The sequence below is a fragment of the Festucalex cinctus genome, chromosome 13 (genome assembly GCF_051991245.1).
Source record: "Festucalex cinctus isolate MCC-2025b chromosome 13, RoL_Fcin_1.0, whole genome shotgun sequence".
NCBI lineage: Eukaryota > Metazoa > Chordata > Actinopteri > Syngnathiformes > Syngnathidae > Festucalex > Festucalex cinctus.
The window spans coordinates 10,134,652-10,149,079 of NC_135423.1; the positions used below are offsets into that span (position 1 = coordinate 10,134,652).

General features: G+C 45.9%; 2 protein-coding genes across 2 annotated transcripts in view; one reads left to right on the forward strand and one right to left on the reverse strand.

Annotated features, from left to right (window-relative positions):
- col4a4 (collagen, type IV, alpha 4) overlaps nt 1-6,454 on the reverse strand; it is a 20,200-nt gene extending 13,746 nt beyond the window's left edge. Inside the window, exons 1-4 of the mRNA XM_077540467.1 lie at nt 5,907-6,454; nt 4,511-4,604; nt 4,194-4,233; nt 2,583-2,654 (exon numbers count right to left, since the gene is read on the reverse strand). Of these exons, the coding sequence (XP_077396593.1) occupies nt 2,583-2,654; nt 4,194-4,233; nt 4,511-4,521 (123 nt within the window). The 5' untranslated portion in view covers nt 4,522-4,604; nt 5,907-6,454. The remainder of the gene's footprint in view (nt 1-2,582; nt 2,655-4,193; nt 4,234-4,510; nt 4,605-5,906) is intronic.
- col4a3 (collagen, type IV, alpha 3) overlaps nt 5,962-14,428 on the forward strand; it is a 21,876-nt gene continuing 13,409 nt past the window's right edge. The window contains exons 1-17 of the mRNA XM_077540466.1: nt 5,962-6,466; nt 9,514-9,570; nt 10,472-10,561; nt 10,667-10,711; nt 10,798-10,842; nt 10,924-10,986; nt 11,302-11,355; nt 11,422-11,448; nt 11,524-11,598; nt 12,658-12,720; nt 12,810-12,845; nt 12,931-12,978; nt 13,046-13,120; nt 13,753-13,797; nt 13,865-13,927; nt 14,031-14,075; nt 14,144-14,197. Of these exons, the coding sequence (XP_077396592.1) occupies nt 6,377-6,466; nt 9,514-9,570; nt 10,472-10,561; nt 10,667-10,711; nt 10,798-10,842; nt 10,924-10,986; nt 11,302-11,355; nt 11,422-11,448; nt 11,524-11,598; nt 12,658-12,720; nt 12,810-12,845; nt 12,931-12,978; nt 13,046-13,120; nt 13,753-13,797; nt 13,865-13,927; nt 14,031-14,075; nt 14,144-14,197 (975 nt within the window). The 5' untranslated portion in view covers nt 5,962-6,376. The remainder of the gene's footprint in view (nt 6,467-9,513; nt 9,571-10,471; nt 10,562-10,666; nt 10,712-10,797; nt 10,843-10,923; nt 10,987-11,301; nt 11,356-11,421; nt 11,449-11,523; nt 11,599-12,657; nt 12,721-12,809; nt 12,846-12,930; nt 12,979-13,045; nt 13,121-13,752; nt 13,798-13,864; nt 13,928-14,030; nt 14,076-14,143; nt 14,198-14,428) is intronic.

Genomic DNA, 14,428 nt, shown 5'->3' on the forward strand with positions numbered 1-14,428 from the left:
TCCAAATATTTTGGTTTGCTGCAGATTTTGCTCATGAAAAATAGCTCAACAAAGCTCATTTACCAACTGATAGAATCGACACTCACTCAAATGAATACAACCTATGACGATCTTTGTATAAACCATTTCAAGCGAGCTTATAAGCTCCCTCCACGCGTTGCCAGCATTGGAACAGACTCGCTCTTGCTGTTGATTCTGCAAAGGGATCACAACAGGTCGGTCGCCAACCTCTTCAAGTTCTTGGTGGCCGCAACTAGACAATCAATGTAAGTGCAACAAGAGCACCATAAACGATAGCAGTTAGCCGATGTGCAAGGTCACGCCGGCTAGCATTCATGCTACATGGCTATCATTAGCGCTACTGTGTGGAATCTTGGACAAGCCCTTCCGGCTTCATTCATTCCCTCCCTGCACTCTTTTTCAATTGCACTAAACAAACAAACAATCATACGGACAGCTGGAAAAGTTTTGTGTGCTAATAACACGATAGGACGCATGCCAACTGTTTCAACGGGTTTCAAGGGCCGTTCCACTTTGAAGACCGTATCTCAGATTTGGTGTGTGCATGTGAGGAGTGCCAAGTCGCACGGTGGCGAGCGAGTAGTGTGACTGACACCAAAATCAACGAAGCAGCGACGGTGAATGTTGATGATGACAGATGTAAACAAACACACATGGAAATCAACAGTTTTCTCTCAGCGAGCGATAGATCGATACAGTAACTGTAGCGACAGGCCTATTTTTGAAATCGGTGTTGGCAATCTGAAGGGGTTCTTGGGAACATTCCTTCACCCGAAAACTTTGACAACAATCACTTCACATCAACAACATTATAAACTCATACAAATCATTCACGTGACAACCACGCACACTGTGACCACAAGAGGACAGACGAGGCCCCACAACACCATACGGCGTGTGTGCGGGGGTGTGTGTGCGTGCATGTGATGAGATGTGACAGGTCTGATCTCTGTTAGTTTTCGCTCTCTCCAGCTTTCTCTGGAATTATTGACGTGTGAAATCAGTCAGACAGACGCTTTGCCGTAACCCTTTCGGTCTGTCTGCGGCCCCCAGCTGCACAAACACACACACATACGCGCGTACACGCACACAGATGATTTTTGTAACATCTTGTATACAGTATGTGTCTTTGTGTGTGTTTTGCGTCTGAGAACAAACACACATTTGAGGCAGCTTCCATGGCCTCAAGCTTGACCTTAAGTGGGGCATCAAAATCATTTTTTGACACGAGCCACATTGTAGTTTCCCCCCGTTTGGACTGCGAATGCATGGAAATGTTTGATGGCCTCCTCATATTCTGTCAAATCCATTGATTGATTGATTGATTTGTATTTGGTGATGACAGAAAACAGTCAAACTTGCAATCAGTCTGGATAAAAAAATACACAATAAAGCCAGAGGGCTGAAATCCACAACAAAATGGACAACTACAAGTGAAGAATGAAAACGTGTTCAACTTTTGCTCAAGTTTCTGTAAACAGAGAATAAGAAAATTCTTGCAATATTTCAACATGATTTTTTTCTTCAATTTTGTTTCAGATTTTCACGAGAGTCATGGAAGTTGCCGCAAAAAGTGATGTGGTGGGCCGTAAGTTTGATGGCAGTGCCTTCAGTATATTCTCCTCGTCACTGTCTAATTCCTGGTCAATGTTGTGGATGCCACTGAACGACGAGTGAAAGTGAGGATGCCACAGGTCAAGTTGTGGACTAACTTGTTGAAATCAGCCGCTAACTTGTGAACATCCTTTCTGGATGTCACTCGCCAAGTTGAGGACGTAACAGTCCAAGTTTAAGTCTAAGCTCTCTCCGTTTGTTACTGTCCAACTTGTGGATGTCTTTTGCTCACCTTGAAGACACCGCCAAGTTCTTGTCGTCTTGCTTTGGACGTCATTGTCTCAGTTGTGGTCTAAGGTCTTCTGCACGCCATTAATTTCTGGATGACACTGGCTAAGTTTAGGAAGTCACGAGTAGTTTTCAGGTCTCGACATGACCGGAAAATCTCAGAACTTGGTTGGCTACTTCAAGTTCTGCACTTTACTGGTGAACCTCTGGACAACAACGACGTCACCGACTTCGATTGTAGACACTCTGACTAAATTCTCGATGTCAGAATGGAGGACGTCAATATATACGGTTTAATTTCGTTATACGTGTGTATATCTTTAGTCAGATAAGTTTCATATACTGTAAGTTTTGTCCGTCGCAGTTGAACTTGTTGATATCACAAGCAAAGTTCTGGTTTAAGTTCTGATTGTCTGGCTGATTTGGAGACATCACTGTCTACTTCAGTAGCTAACTTCTTAAGAACACATTTGAGACGTCGCTGGCTAAATTCTGGATTGCGGCATCTAACGTCTGGACATCACAATCCAAGTTCTTCTCTATGCTCTGGAGGTCACTGATCAACTTTCAACCATCTCGTGCTTTCTTTTAGACGAGATGTCACTGCCTTAAATTCTGCTCTAATTTCTGGAGCTCACCAGCTGGGTGCTGGATATTGGAAACGTTTGCTGGATTGTAAGTTTGTGATTGGTTGTGTTGTGTGGTAGGCGGAGTCTCACCCTGGCTCCCTTCGCTGGCAAGCATCGACAGGCGGAACAGTCTCGCCCAGCGCACAGCTCCGTGTCGTCGCCCTGGAGACATCATCAGCAGCAATATGACATCATCATTCCTATGACATCGTTGTCAATCATCAACATGGCTGCATTTTCGCAACTACGCTGAGTCCAACGTCATGTGAAGATGGAGAAATATGACATCACGTATGACATCATGAATACGGCCGTGACGTCACGCTGACTCTGAGGCGATATGAATGACACGGCGGTGAAGGCGACCAGTTGAGCACGCGGGCGTGCGCGTGACGCGGTGCGTCGGGTTCAACGCCAGCCGAGACAGATTTTCAGATGGTGCGATTGTCAGATTCCCATCATGCATCAGTGTTTGTGTTGCAGGCTGCATTCCTGCCGCGTTGTGTCAACCAAGTTAGCAGTCAAGCGTTTCTATCAGCAGCAGGAATGTCAACGCTCGCCGTCACTTTCACCAGACGCACGTCGTCCTGTACGTGCGCTCATGCGCTGTCCTGTATGTCCTTCATGTGTCCCGTCTCAATTATATGGGTGACAATATGTCCAATACGTCCTGTGTTTCCCACGCATGTCCTGGCATCTCATCAGATGTGCATGCCGTCCATACTAAATGTCCTACACGTGAGACACGACATTGAAAGTGATCGCTAATCGATACACAAGCACAAAGTCTGATGTCGTTCCCGTCACTCGAGTATTTCTTTTCAAACACCGTGTCTGTGTCTTACATCCTGAAGGTGGGACATGTCTGGACCACGGCACCAGGGAGACGTCCAGGAGGCATCCACACCGTATTCCCGAGCTGCCTTAACTGGATCCTCTCAAAGAACTGCGACAATGACTGTCCTGGTGTCCAGAGATGGGAAAACCAGGTCAAGAAAGTCAAAACCCTGCCAGAGTTTGGCTTCAGCCACAGGTGCTTCTCGTAATGACCTAGTTTACCTGCACGTTGAGTATAAGTATCTGTAGCTAAAGCCAAACTGTGGCAGGGTTTTTACTTTCTGGACCTGGATTTTCCATCGCTGTCTGGTGCCTTAAATTTGAATAATAAAATATGGAGAGTGACAAGCACAGAAGTCTAATAAGAAGAGGCCGCTCAGGTTCTGGTTGGGGTACTACTGATCATGCCCTTCTAGACGAAGGAGTCCCCAGTCTTCTCCAGCGGACCCCAAAAGGGCAGGTAATCTGATTCTCTGTGGTGAATAGCAAGCAGGAGCCCCCCAACCCCAAGATGGAGGAAGGCTACCTTCTGGTCCCCCAGGGTAAACCTCAACATAAAGCCACCCAATCATGCTAAGTGCAATCGGTTTGCTCACACCTGCTGGGTGCCCCAGCCCAGGTGGAACTCCATAGAAGAGAGTCCAACCGCTCCCAAGAGGACTAGCACCAAGGCCCATGCTGCCCCACGACATCGTCAGAACTTCTCAAGCTCGCACACCAGCTCGGACTTTGTCCCCTATCAGTAAAGTGACATTCCACGTCGCTACAGTCCGCTTCCATATTTCTTCCAGAAGTGGACGTTTTACACGACCTTCCCCGTCTGATAGTACCACGTGTCAAACATCATGCAGATATCCTACTTACCCCAAGTACGGTGGTGCTGGTCAGGAGCATCAGGAAGCACCTAAGGACAACAAGCAGTTAAGGCATTCAATCTTAAGGAAGACATACAAGGTGGAAGTCCACACAGTTGGTCAAGGGAGATACAGGTGGTCGCAAGCTAGATAAAGACGGTCAAGATGGAAATGGGCGGACACAGGTGATCAAGGGAGATACAGGTGGACTAAAGTGGATGAAGATGGTGAAAGGTTGTCACAGATGGTGGTCACGATGGTTGAGACCAGCGCTCAAGGTGGACACCACCGAGGCTGACGGCAGTGACGGCCGCTGCCTTTGTGTACCTGAGTCTCATGTTGCCTCCGCAGGTCTAGCCGAGCCCGGTCTGCCGCTCATGAGAAGCCCCGCCCACTCGTCCTCCTCCGGCCGATGGCGATACTGCACGCAAGGTCAACACATACACGCGTCACGTGACATGCGTCATATGACAACAGCAGCCATCTTAGTTTTAGGACTCTTTTGGGCAAAAATTTTGATTAATTTGACTCGCCATTGAGTCATTTTTACGGCATGTGGAATCGTTTTCGGCTCCTTTTTTGAGCCAAAAATCTTTGAGCGAGACAAAAGAAAGCTGGCGAGTGGTCGGTGTGCCGGCGCGGGCACCAAGATCTGATTAAGCATTCCAGCAATCTCAAAACATCTTGCTTGTGAACAGCTGATTTGTTTTTGGTTCAGCTTCATCGTAAGCATGCTGACGTGACGTTCATGGTGGCTAATGAGTAACGATTCCAGGGCCAATACCCGGCCTGATTTCAAGGTATCAATCACTATTTGGTATCAATGAATCATCCTTAATTTTGTTTCCGACGTTTTTTTTTTTTTTTTTTTTTTTTTTTTTTTTGCTGAGCTGTGATTGGTCGTTACCTGTGCAACTGTGATGTAATTTTCACCAGCAAGTGTCAAAATGGCCGCCACTGAGCTGGATGAAAATGGCTGCTTTGCTCGTATTCCATAAACGCCACATTGGTCAGAATGTCGTTGTGAGGGGCCGCAAGACAACATTTGATTGACAACAAAACTTTGACTTGACTTCCCTTCAAGCTTTAATGTAAAATGAGTCCTTTCCTCAAGTGATTTTTGTGATTTAAGGTTGGAAAAAAACAATTGCACAATACGTGAGAGCTTGTGAGCAACCGATTTCCACCTGTGAGGCTGCGTCACGTGTCCTTTAGCCCAAGTGCTTATTCATATGTGGCCTCAATTCAACATTTTTTTTTCCCATTAACTGATTATCATTCAAGCTTGTTTGGGTTTAGACCGTCACACAATAAACAGGAAATATAAAGTCTTGTTTTCCAGAGTAAACGCTGATGTTTGCAAAGTTCTGATTTGGATTCAACACAAAAGATGTCGTCAAATTGGGTCAAAAAGCGCCAGATCAACAACGTTGACTTTAGTTGAGATTAGGAGACTTCAAGCTAAACAATTCATCAATGAATTTGGTCCTCCCAAAATGGTGACCCCAAATCCTCCTCAAGTGTGTTGCGACTTGTGCTGAACTCCTATTGACTTGGCACTCACCCACCGCTGACATCCAATCAATCAATATCAATCAATCAATCAACCGCCCAATTCAATGAATCCACCAATCATTTAAGAGCAAATCAACTTTGACAGCAGCCGGCTGATGACGTATGGGATGACGTCACGCACGACGAGAATGATGGACAGCTGTCTTACCTTGGCGTGCTGCTGCTCGTCACTCGTTTGTCTTCATGTCGCCGTCCAAAAGTCCAAACGAGACTCGAGCCAGCCGGCGCGCGGTTCGGCTGGCGGCGCCAAGTCACGCGGGAGCGCGCTCAGCCCTTTCAAAATAATAATAATAATTAAAAAAAAAAAAAAAAAAAAAAAAAGACTGCGTCGTCGCGCGTGGCGCTTCACTTGACAGCCCGGAAGTCTTCAACTTTGGCAACAAAAAGCAGCAAACGAGTGATTGAGTTGAGCTTTCAATTTGGAAGTGCACGCGAGTGTGGATGGGAATGGGTTTGACTAACTTGACTTTGGGAGGGTGTGAGGTGCGAGGGCGAGGTGGGGGCAGACGCCCACCGTCAGCAGCGGCAGCTTGTCGGTGCGACCCGTCACACAAGGCGGACTGAGCCGGGCCGAGGAGAGGATCCAAACGAGCAACCGAACAGAACCAGCCCGCTCTCATGCTTGTTGCGTCGCTGCCGCTGATGATGCTGCTGGTGCTGCTGATGATGGTGATGCTCCTCCGCGGAGCTACGGGAGACGCCGGCACGGTGAGACAGACAACGATGGACGCGCGTCACTTTCAACTTGCTTTTAGCACATTCTGTATGGCTCGTCCTTGCGTCATTGGAAAAGCCTCATTTTAGATAGATGTGGATCCTTGATTAAATAAAATGTCTTTCCTAACCTACAAATATCTTCCAAAAATGCTGATAAATTAATATGGGTTCTCCATGGAAAAACTAGGTAAACCGGTAAAAATGTTGCTGGAAAGAAAAAAAAAAAGAGAATAAAATCCAAAATGGGAACATATTGTGGAAAAACAAGTTTAAAAACAAAACACTCCATGCTTAATTGCTGTTGTGTAGAGGTGGTCTGTAGTTTGTAGTTGTAACATCACCAATCACCACTAGATGGCAGACATGTCTCCTTCTCCAACTTGAGGCCTAATTATTTTTTTGGGTGGATTTGAAATGATATGCAAGACAAATATAGCACCTCAATAATATTCACATTTGAGCGACTTGGGGGGGTGACAGAAAATGAGTTCTTGCACTTGATGGTGCTATTCAACAGTTTTGTGCCGTACGGGAAAGCTAATTTTCATACACAAGAAAGAAAAAAAATTCCCAAAGCGTTTGCTGTTGGCTTTTTAGACATGCATTGAAAAATGTCTGATGAAAAATGAACTCTATTAAGTGTATGCACGTATTTTCCTGTCCAAATTTCAATTTGCATTTTTGTCATGCATCTGGCTAGAAAGCACGATATGTGGCCCCCAAGTTGCAGTGATGACAAATTGTGGCCCCCTCGGTTACCCAACCATGATCTGTACGTGTCTTGGCTTTGGTCTTTTCAAAGTTGAGCCCAGGCAAAAGAAGAATGATTTGCATTCGGAAAAGAAAGTTTTGTTGTTGTTGTTTTTTTTTCCAGGCTCAACCATGCAACTCTCTGGCAGAGAGAAGGAAATATGGACTTTGAACTTTGGCACAAGGTGTACAGGCTGTCCATAAAATCCGGCTACATAGTTTTAAAACATTAAAAAGACATCCTGTACTTGTTCCACCAAATGATTTGATTCCATCGTAATGTTGCTCAATCACATTTTCAAGATGATTTCCATCATTTCAATTCATCATTTGATGCACTTGGCAACATTGAGATGGAATTGTCGTCAACATCTTTCGCTTTCAATTTTAAACAAGTACAGTTGAATGTTGCCGAGTGGTGCAAATATTGATGAGCAACAATTGAAGCAATTGAATACAATTGGTTTTGTTTGAAGAAGTAGAAGAAGAAGAAGAAGAAGAAGAAGAAGAAGACACCGGCCCACCGGGCATCTGCCCTCTATGCCGGATGGCCAGTCCAGCCCTGGATGTCAAGCGGGACGCTGACGTCTTGTTGCAGGACGTCTTTTGACTGTGGATGCTTGGCTTAGCGGAGTTACGCTCTCTGAAATTTGCATGGGGGGAGCGGGGACATTCTCTTGTTGTGCTGCTGGTGGCTACTTGCTGTAAACATCATTTTCCATCCATCCATCCATTTTCTTGACCGCTTATTCCTCACAAGGGTCGCGGGGGCTGCTGGCGCCTATCTCAGCTGGCTCTGGGCAGTAGGCGGGGGACACCCTGGACTGGTTGCCAACCAATCGCAGGGCACACAGAGACGAACAACCATCCACACTCACACGCACACCTAGGGACAATTCGGAGCGCCCAATTCACCTCCCATGCATGTCTTTGGAATGTGGGAGGAGACCGGAGTACCCGGAGAAGACCCACGCGGGCACGGGGAGAACATGCAAACTCCACCCAGGAAGGTCCAAGCCTGGACTCGAACCGGAGACTAAACATCATTTTGCAGGGACTAATTGGTTATATGCCACGTAAGAGGCGGGACTTCCCACTTCCGTGTTTTTGCACATGAGCTTTGATTCCGGTTCTGGGTTGTGACACGTGTGCCACGTTCCAACACCCGCACCCCCCAACCCCGTGCTCGCGTCGACTTTGCGGGAGCGAGCACAACTGACACTGACAGTCACACTACACATTCGCACCCGTCGACGGGAACGCGCGACCGAGGGGTACAAAGTCGGAAGCACAAGTATTGGGACGCAGCCCACACTTTGTGAACCAGAACCGGAATCAAAGCTCATGTGTAAAAACAGTCCCGCCTCTTCCGTGGCATATACCCCATTCGTCTCTCCTTTCCAAACCCGCAAGCACCGTTTCACAAAAGACGATAACCGGCTACTGTCCAACAAACTACCAGACGACTTGTGGGCTCGCGTCTGCGCGCGCATGCCAGGGAGCTGAGGCCACTACAAGTGCTCGGGTCATGCAGAGTACTTTTGTGGCAGCCACAACAAAAGTCAAGCCTGCAGGCTGCAACACGCATCTCGGCTTCTTGTTTTGTTTTGTGTTGTGCGACCAGCAAAGCCGCAAAGTAACAAGCCCTGAGCGCGTCTCATCTGTGCGTACGTGCGTGCAGGCGAGACGTGTCGCATTGTCACCCGTTGCCATTATTCTTGTCATTGTTGTCAGGAGTGCTGGAGGCGACAAGTAGAACTTATTGAGGGACAGGGAGACCCCCGTCATGGCAGTTAGGAGGGACGGGGATCTCTTCACGGGGGACGAGCAGGAAGGGGCAAACTATGCACACTTGGATGATGCCATTTGTTATTGCTTAGGATTTGGCAAGGCTGGGGCCCAATTTGGGGCTGAGCCTCTCTACTGTAGACCCTGAACAAATGTTTCTGTCTGTTGATGCTTGACTGTCGCCTCGGTGCCGGCTGGAACTACATGAAAGGCCAAGACAAACGTGTGTAACGTGTGCGTGCATGACGATGTGACCACGAGATGGTGGCGCCAGTTCAGACGGGACCGCAACACGCCAGACCGGGACCCAGATAAGACCGGGACCAAGATAAGAGCGCGTCGGCCGCCGTGCGAAAGGAGGAAAGACGTTGTTTGGGTTCGGCTCCACTTGGAAATGTCTTCCAAAGATAAAAAAGAAGAAAAAAAAAACGAAACAAGACGAGACAAGGTCACAACAGCGGCGCGCGTTGCTGACATGTTGCCGTTTGTCCTTTGTGCAGGCGTGCAAGTGCAGCAGGAAGTGGCTGTGTCATTGTGACGGGGTCAAAGGTCAGAAGGTGAGTGCCAGGTGGCAAAATTAGTTTGTATTATTTTTTTTCATCCATTTTTAAATATATTTTCTTCAAATTGGGGGAAAAAAACCTTTAGCTAAAAAAAAAAATGTGAGAAAAAAAAAGTGTTGGAACAAGTTTGATGGGGCGGCCATGTTGCCCATCAAACATGTGGTGAAGATGATCTCACATGGTGCATGGTGTTTTTTTCGGAGCCCAAAGTAGTTCCGTCGCACACACATCAAAAACAGAAAAGTCGGAAGTCTGTGGCATCTAACCCTTTGGATGGGAAGCCAAGTGGCTCTTTAGCAATCCACTGCTGACTCTCTGTTGCACCCCAGTGGTGGCCTGCTATCACTACAAAGGCTTACACACATCACCTGAAATTTATTTCAACCAGTTCAAAAAATAGATTTATAAAGGGCAAAAAAAAAAAAAAAAAAAAAACTTTATACACCTGGTGTGAATTTGGATTATTCAATTCCACAGATGTTACATACATAAAAAAAGAAAAAAGAAATAGATTTAAAAAAAAAAAAGAAGAAAAAAAGCGGAATACATGGAATGATACGAATCATTCGATTAGATTAGTAGATTTTGGGGGGGATTTTATGTTTGAAAAGTGTATGTTATTTCATCCATGTGTTAGCTCATGCCACAATTCTGTAATATTGAACATCCTTGTGTCATTTGAGTGTTCTGACATGAGTTTGTGGGAATTGCAAAAAAGAAAGTCATTTTTCATTAGAAAGTGTTGCAGAATGTTTTTATTTCATGATCCCAAACTTGATGCACTCAAAGAGATGTTTCCAGTTCAACAATGATCACGCGACCCGTCATACGCTGTGTGACACGTGTGCATGTCGTCACATGTCCTGATGTTGCTTAATCATGTGCCCGTGCTCAGGGGGAGGCCGGTTACCAGGGATACGACGGCCTTCCTGGACTCATCGGTTACCCTGGCAATGAGGGCAGCCAAGGACTGGATGGACTCAAGGTCAGTGTGTGCGTGTGTGTTTAATGTCCAATATTATCATCATCATCATCCTAATCATAACAACAAAAATAGTAATGATGGATATCGTTGTCATGGCGCTCACAGGGTCAACAGGGCTTCACGGGACCGGGCGGATTCAAAGGCTCTCGGGTAAGAAGATCACCAGGATGATGATGACGATGATGATGAAGACGACGACGATGATAACGATGATGACGATGACAATGTGTGTTCAGGGTGTTCCAGGCCCTTCGGGTTTTCCCGGGCCTCCCGGCCTTCCGGTGAGTTGAGCGCCTGACCGACATTTCCAACGTGACAAGACGAAATGCGACTTTGATTTTTGTGCTCTGGTAATTTTTTAGGGACTTCCGGGCGGCGAAGGCTCGGCGGGCCAAGCGGGACTCCCGGGATGCAATGGAACCAAGGTAGCTGCGTCAGTGACCCATCGCCGCTTCTTTTCGGAATCGATTAGCTGTTGCATCTCGAGGCAAAGCGAAATGTTTCAATTTATGCTTGAACGTATGGTCAACGCGATCATTCAATTAAATCATCCCAATTCCCATTTATGGAATCTCAGTCAATTTTTCCAATATGTGATCAATAAAGTCTTCGTTTTCTTCCACTTCTTCCTCCAAGTTTCCAATTTGGCATCTTGGCCAAATTCTCCAGTAAAAATTCCCATGAAAATTTCCCCCAAAATGTTGCTAGCCTACTTGTATTGTCATCACTTGTCCTTCCAGGGTCCAGACGGCTTCCCCGGCTTTCCCGGAATGCCAGGACTGGTCGGCCCACGCGTGAGTTTGTACACCTGAAGTCAACGTGGCTAATTATCCCAGCTAACGGCAGCGATATGTTTTCAGGGTTACCCGGGGCCGCGAGGAGAAAAGGTTTGAGGCTCCGCTCGGACCTGAGACTTTCTGACCATTCCGCGTTCCCATCGGAATTTCTTTGCTTTCTTCCAGGGAGACTCGCCCCTCTTTCCCGAGTCTGCCGACATCAAAGGTGCACAAGGAGCACGAGGACCAGATGGAGATAAGGTGATGTGGAAAATACATTTTTCTCTTCCCAGGTTGAGACAAATTCATGAGGTGAAAATATTTTGTTCATAAGCAGAGCAATACGCAGATGGATAGAAGTTTGGATTTGTTTTGTAAAATCTTATTTTAAATAATATCTTAGATTAATATTTATTTGTGAAAGGTAATCTGCTACGTTATTATGCAATAACAATGATGTCATTAACGTTGCCCAAGTATTTTTTTTTTTTTTTTTTTACAAAATACCAACATAGTGTTTAAGAACATTTGATTAATCGTTTCAGACCTACATTGTCCACTTGATCAAAATCTCGCCAGAGTGATTCACTCATTCCCGACTCCAGAATGACCACCAAGGAATTATCAGGGAAGGAAGTATAAAATTGTATTTCTCACACTGGGGAGTAAGAAATGATGAATAACTCTAAACGCAAAGTCATTCATTCATCATTGCCTACTGCCCACCCACTATCCAATGGTGCCCCGTGTAAGGCAATTTATAAGGTTTTTGAGGTACGAAGCATCCGTTGGCCGCGTTTTTGCTTTGACCTGCGAGTCCAAACTTGAGATATGAGTGCTGTGTGGTGCCAGCATCTCAAGTCCCTTCACCAACAGCAGCAGTTTGGCAGATAGCAATAATTATCATTCATCCATTTTATATTGGACTTTACAAAAGCATAAAATAAAGAAAAACATCCAAAAGTGAAAAAAAACAAGATACTGAAAGGTTGTTGAAGGTTATTGTCAAAGAAAAGAAAACCAAAGACAATCATGCGAAAGTCAACAGGTGCACCGGCTAAGAAATAGAATCTGCGTGGCTGCGCTTAAAGCAAATGAAGACCAATGTTGCTCAAATGGACAGTATAACAAGAGTCACAGGTATATATGCTTAATCCTCTGCCAAGAACGACTCACATTAGTGCGGCTTACTTGGGGAAGAATGAGCAGTGGCCGTGTATGTCTTTGACTGCCCCCAGTTGGCCACACGATGTCCATTCAATTGAAGCAAAACCTGAGAAAAATGCTTGAATTCTGTTGACTAACCTGTTTGTGGCGCAGGGCTTGGGAGGAGATCCAGGTCCTGCAGGCTTCCCGGGATCTTCAGGACCTGCTGGACTTCCTGTATGCTTGCAGTCGTTCTAAGTTTCCTGCGTAACAGCGCTAGCGGCCGATCAGATGACGGCTAATATTTTTTTGTCGTTCCTGCGCAGGGACGTCCAGGGTTGCCAGGGTCACCGGGAGAGAAGGTCGGCCTGATCTGAATGATATGCCAGCTCTAGCCGGCTGCAACGCTAGTGACAATCTTGAATCTGTGTGTGTGTCGTGAGTCAGGGTCAAGAAGGTCCCAATCCAGTCAGTCGGGGTCCACCAGGCCTGAAGGTGGGTGAAGGTCTAACGTGCGGCCTTTGGACGTTTGTCCAGATTTTTATGATGATTCTGCTTGAAGGGAGATCGCGGACCTGTCGGGTTCCCTGGTCAGAAAGGAATCAAATTATACGCTGAGGGCCCCAAAGAACTCAAGGTTCGTCCTCGTCCCTGCATTCATTCAGCCATTCATTTAGCCTTTCATGCAGTTATTAATTCATTTTTGTCAAATCAGCTATTCATCCATTCATGTATATATTCATCCTCTGATGTAGTCATTTCTTCAGCTGTTTATTAATTCACCAATTTAACCACTCATTCATCCATACAGTCATTCATTTCACCATTCATTCAACTCACCAATGACTCCATTCATTTATTAATTCATTCAATTATTGATTGAAGGGAGAATTATTGCCATCTATTCATTATTTATCCATTCAATAAGTCACTCAACCACATTCATTTATCCATTCGTACATTGATTCATCTATTCATTATACACTTATTCAAAAACGAGCCAGCCCACTATCCATTTATCCATCCATCTGCTCTTCCATCCATCGATCCATCCAAGCATTCACCCATCCATTATTTAGGTATTCATTCATCCTAATGCACATTAATTCCTTTGTTCTGTTCATTCATCCTCTCATGTGTCTTCATCCATTCCAGAATTCTTGCATCCGTTAATGTGTTTGTTCATTCATTCATGCATGCGTCCATTCATTCACTCATTCATTGGTCCACCTCACCTGTTCACTGATGTTCCCGCTGGGATGGTTTCAGGGTGAGCCGGGTGAGGTTGGTGACAAAGGTTGCACTGGAAGCCCTGTAAGTCTTTCCACCATTGTGCAGTTTTTGCTCTCGTTTCTTGTTTTGTGACGTTTTGGGTCGTCAGGGTCCGGCGGGCAGATCGGGGAGCAAAGGCGAGGCGGGCCAGCGAGGGGAGCCAGGATCACCGGTAAGGCGGCCATCGCTGCTCCAGGCGTCATCTATCCTTACGCTATGGTAACGTTCTGTGTCAGCCCCGTGGAGTAGCGTGACATGTCACGGGTCATTTTCAGGGAAAAACAGGAAAGGACGGCCTCCCCGGAGAACTGGGCCAACCGGTAAGGATGGCAACGCTAGCTGCTGTTTGCCATGCCGGAAAACAAAATGCATTTGCTTGCATCCGCAGGGAGAACCGGGGCCTCGTGGTTTTGTGGGCCCCCCGGGCATCGATGGAGTACAGGTAAGTACGAAATGCTTGTTTATTTTTTTATTTTAATTTTCTCAACGAAAAAATTGTGTTTTTCAAAGACGTAATAGTTTTTTTTCCAACATTTTATAAACAAATTGTTTTTGTATTTTTTAAAGACAAGAAGAAAGTGACACTTTTCAACAAAAAGTTTGCTTTTTTGTTTTATCGCCATGGTTATTTAGCTCTGCTTGAGTATTTCCAATTACTTCGATACGCGTACTG